The 4574-nt window shown below is 35.3% G+C and overlaps 1 protein-coding gene across 1 annotated transcript; it reads left to right on the top strand.

Annotated features, from left to right (window-relative positions):
- Positions 1 to 420: 420 nt before the first annotated feature.
- Positions 421 to 1362, top strand: LOC109259550 (olfactory receptor 6F1-like). Its single transcript, XM_019437150.2, has one exon. It carries the CDS (start codon positions 421 to 423, stop codon positions 1360 to 1362), a length of 942 nt encoding a protein of 313 aa, XP_019292695.2.
- The last annotated feature ends 3212 nt before the right edge of the window (positions 1363 to 4574 follow it).

Here is a 4574-nt window from a genome sequence, read left to right as displayed (position 1 = left end):
ACTGGTGGATTGGCTAGGAAGGATATTAGTTCCTCAGCATTGAAACAAAACCATGTTCTTCCAATAGCCACATTTTATATATCGTCCTGGACTGTAGTTTTTTAAAACAACCTACCTAGGTACAAAAATCCACCTTCCCACTTAACGTGTTGCAACTGTGAATAAGCAATTTACTCAGTTTGTTCATTTGTGAAGTGGATCGTTAGAGTATTTACTTTAGAGATTTATTTTGTAAATTAAGTGAGCTAATCCATGGAAAATGTTTATAAAGATGCCAACTATGTTATTGCTCGCCCTTAACTTTCTTTATTATTAGGAGTCCATGATCATCAGGAAATAAATTAATACACAAATAACCATTATTGCTCATCCTCCATATTCTGGGCTTTGTTGTTTATTACAGACCAGAGACAATGAGATATGGATGGAACAAACCAAACAGCAGTGACAGAGTTCATTTTTCTTGGGTTTTCTAGTGTTCTCTATCTGCGGCTCACCTTGTTTGTGATATTTCTCACTGTGTATCTGCTCTCCCTCATGGGAAACACTCTTATTATTTTCATTGTTCTCACGGATGTCACACTCCAAACACCCATGTACATTTTTTTAGGAAATCTGTCATTCCTGGAGATCTGGTACACCACAGCCACGGTGCCTAAGTTGCTGGCCACCTGCCTCGCACAGGTTGTTACCATCTCTGTTTTTGGTTGTATAACCCAGTACTACTTCTTTTTCTCCATGGGAGCTACAGAGTGCATCCTGCTCGCAGTGATGGCCTATGACCGGTACCTGGCCATCTGCAGCCCTTTAAGGTATTCAGTTCTCATGAGTCTTCGGGTGTGCCTGCAGTTTTCAGCTGGATCATGGATTGGGGGCTTCATTGCCCCTCTGCTACCTACTATACTCATCTCCCATCTAAGCTTCTGTGGCCCCCAGAAGATCAACCATTTCTTTTGTGACTCAGACCCCATTTTTAAACTGTCTTGCTCTGATACATTTTTGGTGGAGGCCTTGGGGTATACATGTAGCTCTGTTGTGATTTTAAGTTCTTTCCTTCTCACTATGTCCTCATATGGGCACATTGTGGTCACAATAATCAGGCTGTCTTCTCGGGAGGCTCGGAAGAAAACTTTCTCCACCTGTGCCTCCCACCTCACTGTAGTATCTATCTATTATGCCACCATTATTTTTGCGTATGTTCGCCCTCCAGCCAAGTACAACTTCACTATTGGTAAAGTGATCTCAGTGTTCTACTGTGTGGTCACTCCATTGGTAAATCCTCTCATATACACCCTGAGAAACAAAGATGTGAAGAAAGCTTTCAGAAAACTTCTATCACAAAAGAGACTGCTCTTGGCCTGATATATGAACGATTTGAGAGATACTCTAAAATAATCAATTTAGAATGTCAATTTAGAATGGGTTCCCAAACCACATTTACAAATGGTAAGTACTAAAAAGTATATTGCAAAATTGCCATCACCTAATATGAACATGTCTGTGTTCTTTACATTTTGCTTTGAATTCTACTGCAGTAGATGGTCTGTAATTGCTATGTTTAAGAATGTTGGCATTGAGCCATTGTGATAAAGAGATAAATCACACAAGCTCCCTGCCCACACATAATGAACAATAGGAAAGTAGTCTTAGTCCCATATTTCAGTTGAGTACTTTTATAATTTATACTTTATCAATAACTATGGGACAAAGACTGTTTCTGTTGAATCGAGCAGTGTTACTCTGTCTGGTAGTTGTGCTCTTATAAACATATCACTTTGTATGTGAATATAACTTAGTAAATAAACATATAATATACACATATGATAAGCCAGCACTATTTTTAAAGTTGATTTTTAAATTATGCATATAAACATAAATAGAAAATTTCACTAAAAATAGGAAAATATTATATAATTCAGATTTTTCTAGATAATTGAATTTCAAAACTTTAGCAGATGTTAACAAGGATAAGAAGTGGAAGGAAAAAGAAAGAAAAAACTTAGAACTGGACAGTACCATAATAGGATATCTAACATAGTAAAACACGTATCAATTATCTTGCATTTTTATAAAATATTCAAGCAGACAATCAGATCAGAATAAATTAAACCAATTAAGAAGGAGAGAAGAAAAAGTAGAAAATAGGAGCACAAACCAGGTTTTCCTTTCTTATGTTTGCCTTCTTATGTTATGAAGAAACTTTATATTTTAAATACAGTTTAGTGACAAAAGGGATGACAAAGTGCTAGAGGAAATACGTTTTTCTAAACTTTTTAAGATAAGTGTTTTCCACCCAATCACTTCCTCAACTCTTTCCATTCAAAGTGATATCAGTGCAGTAAAAGCATCTGAATAGTCAGGGAGCTTGTTAGAAATGAATATCAAACCCCAGACCTCTTGAATGAAAGGACACAGTTCAATAGGATCCCTAGTTGACTAAAAGGGAGATTAAATCACTAGACACACTACTTTAGGAAACCAAGGCTTTAAATAATGTATTTTTAATGGCATGAGTATATAAAAAACCAAGAGTTTCTTACACATGCCAATGCTTAAAATTGTTGTTAACTTTGGTGTGTCATTTTCTAGTATTATGAACAGTGTAATATTTTTTTCCCTGAATTCCTAATTAGGTTTTATTTTTAAAACAGAACACATCCATGGGAAAATGTTGTCAAAATTCCCTATACATATACATAAAAAACTTGTGCCATACATCAACATTTTTTCTAACCCTTCGTTTTTCCATCAAAATATCAAAAGCTATGTAAAACTCTCACAATAACAAGGAAACATTCTGTATCAACACACTGTTGTTTTGAATGCCATCTTACTGCAGGAGAGGAAAACTTCTATGTTCCCAGGTTCTGTGGCAAAAACTAAGTATTAAATTGCCATGAGACAGATTAACATAAGAAAAGCATACACATTTTATTTTAATTTCCATGTGCACATGGGGGTCTGTAAAAGGTGAATGAACCTGAAGAAGCATTTGGCCCAAGAGCTTATATATATTTTTAAACAAAGAATGATTAATTGTGGTTATGTGACAGACAAATAGGCTTGAGCAGTAATTATGGGAAAGTGCCTAAGGAAATATATGGGAGAAACTAAAGCAATTCAAGTATTATTTTAATAGGTTTGTTTTATAGGTACATATTGGGATCAACTCTCAGTCCACAGTGATGAGAATGTTCTCTTCCTGGGACAGGGTACACACCTTTCATTAGGGAATGTTATGACCTGCTTTTAGATAAAAAGAGGGAAATCAGGGAGCCCTCCCTGCATATTCTGTTTCCCAAAATAGCCAATATGTTAAAGTGGCATATTTTGGGTGACATGTTCTTAACCACCCACAACTGAAAATAGAATTCTTTATACTTGTTAATATGGTAATATTTCCAAATCTAATTTTTTGGCCAGAAAAAATCTATATCTTCCCTTTATTTATTATGCTAGTCATCCCAAAGCTCTAACTGGATTTTTCATTTTTTTAAGATTTATTCGTATTTGAGAGACAGAGGGTGAGTGAGGGAGGGAGCAGAGAGAGACAGGGAGACATAGAATCCAAAGCAGGCTCCAGGCTCTGAGCTGTCAACACAGAGCCCCACGTGGGGCTCAAACTCACAAACTGTGAGATCATGACCTGAGCTGAAGCCAGATGCTTAACCCCCTGAGCTACCCAGGCACCCAAGTATCTGGATTTCTTTTAATGCTAGGGCCAACCTGGGAACAAATGTGTTCTTGAGACATTCATGACTCAGTTTAAACACATACAAAAGAAGTTTTCCTGTTCCATTCATTCATTTTCATCCCATTGTTATATTTTTGTAACTTCTTTGGTCTTACTTTCAAAAACTGCAGTCAAGGTGGTTCATTGGAAAGCTATCCATTACAAGCTGGTTCATTGTAACCCTAGTACATGTTTAAGCAGGATGCATTAAAGCAAATTATCATGGAATCTCAAAATCTATCCTGCTGATGATCTTCATAAAGCAGTGTAATAGCATAAGACAAAATGCAAATGTGAGTTTAAAAAAATGAGGAAAACTAGTTTAAAAATTAAAAAAAATGAGGAAACATCAAAATAAAAGTCAAATAATATTTAATTTTACTTTGATTATAGGACTACAAGAGTGTTTTATGAAACTTCACAAAAGGTACTGGAGATGAGAAATATATTAATAAGAGAACATTTACTTGTTGTTTTCTAAGTTGAGACAATATATTCATACATAAAGTTTTGTGAACAGAGTTGGCAATAAATGTGTATGTAAACATTACTTTTATAAGTATTTAAGAAACTTCCTGAAATAGGAATTTGTAAACATCTTATTGGTCTTATAGCTTTCTCTGCGGTGTAAATGTGTTAGAATAAATGTTACCTTTTATATTTTTAACGCCAACTTTTTACTTATGTATTTCTCTGAAATACTAGTTATGGGATTTCATGTAAAATATCTACTTGTCTCATTGATGATTTCATAGTGAAATCAAAGGCTTTTGTAGGCTTGTGCTGTGAAACCTCACACGTAGAAAACTGAAGTCAGCTTTATTTTACCCTCCTCAAGAAA

The sequence above is a fragment of the Panthera pardus genome, unplaced genomic scaffold (assembly GCF_024362965.1).
Source record: "Panthera pardus isolate Hobbes unplaced genomic scaffold, ASM2436296v1 HiC_scaffold_1, whole genome shotgun sequence".
Taxonomy (NCBI): Eukaryota; Metazoa; Chordata; class Mammalia; order Carnivora; family Felidae; genus Panthera; species Panthera pardus.
This window is presented reverse-complemented; position numbering and strand designations above follow the sequence as displayed.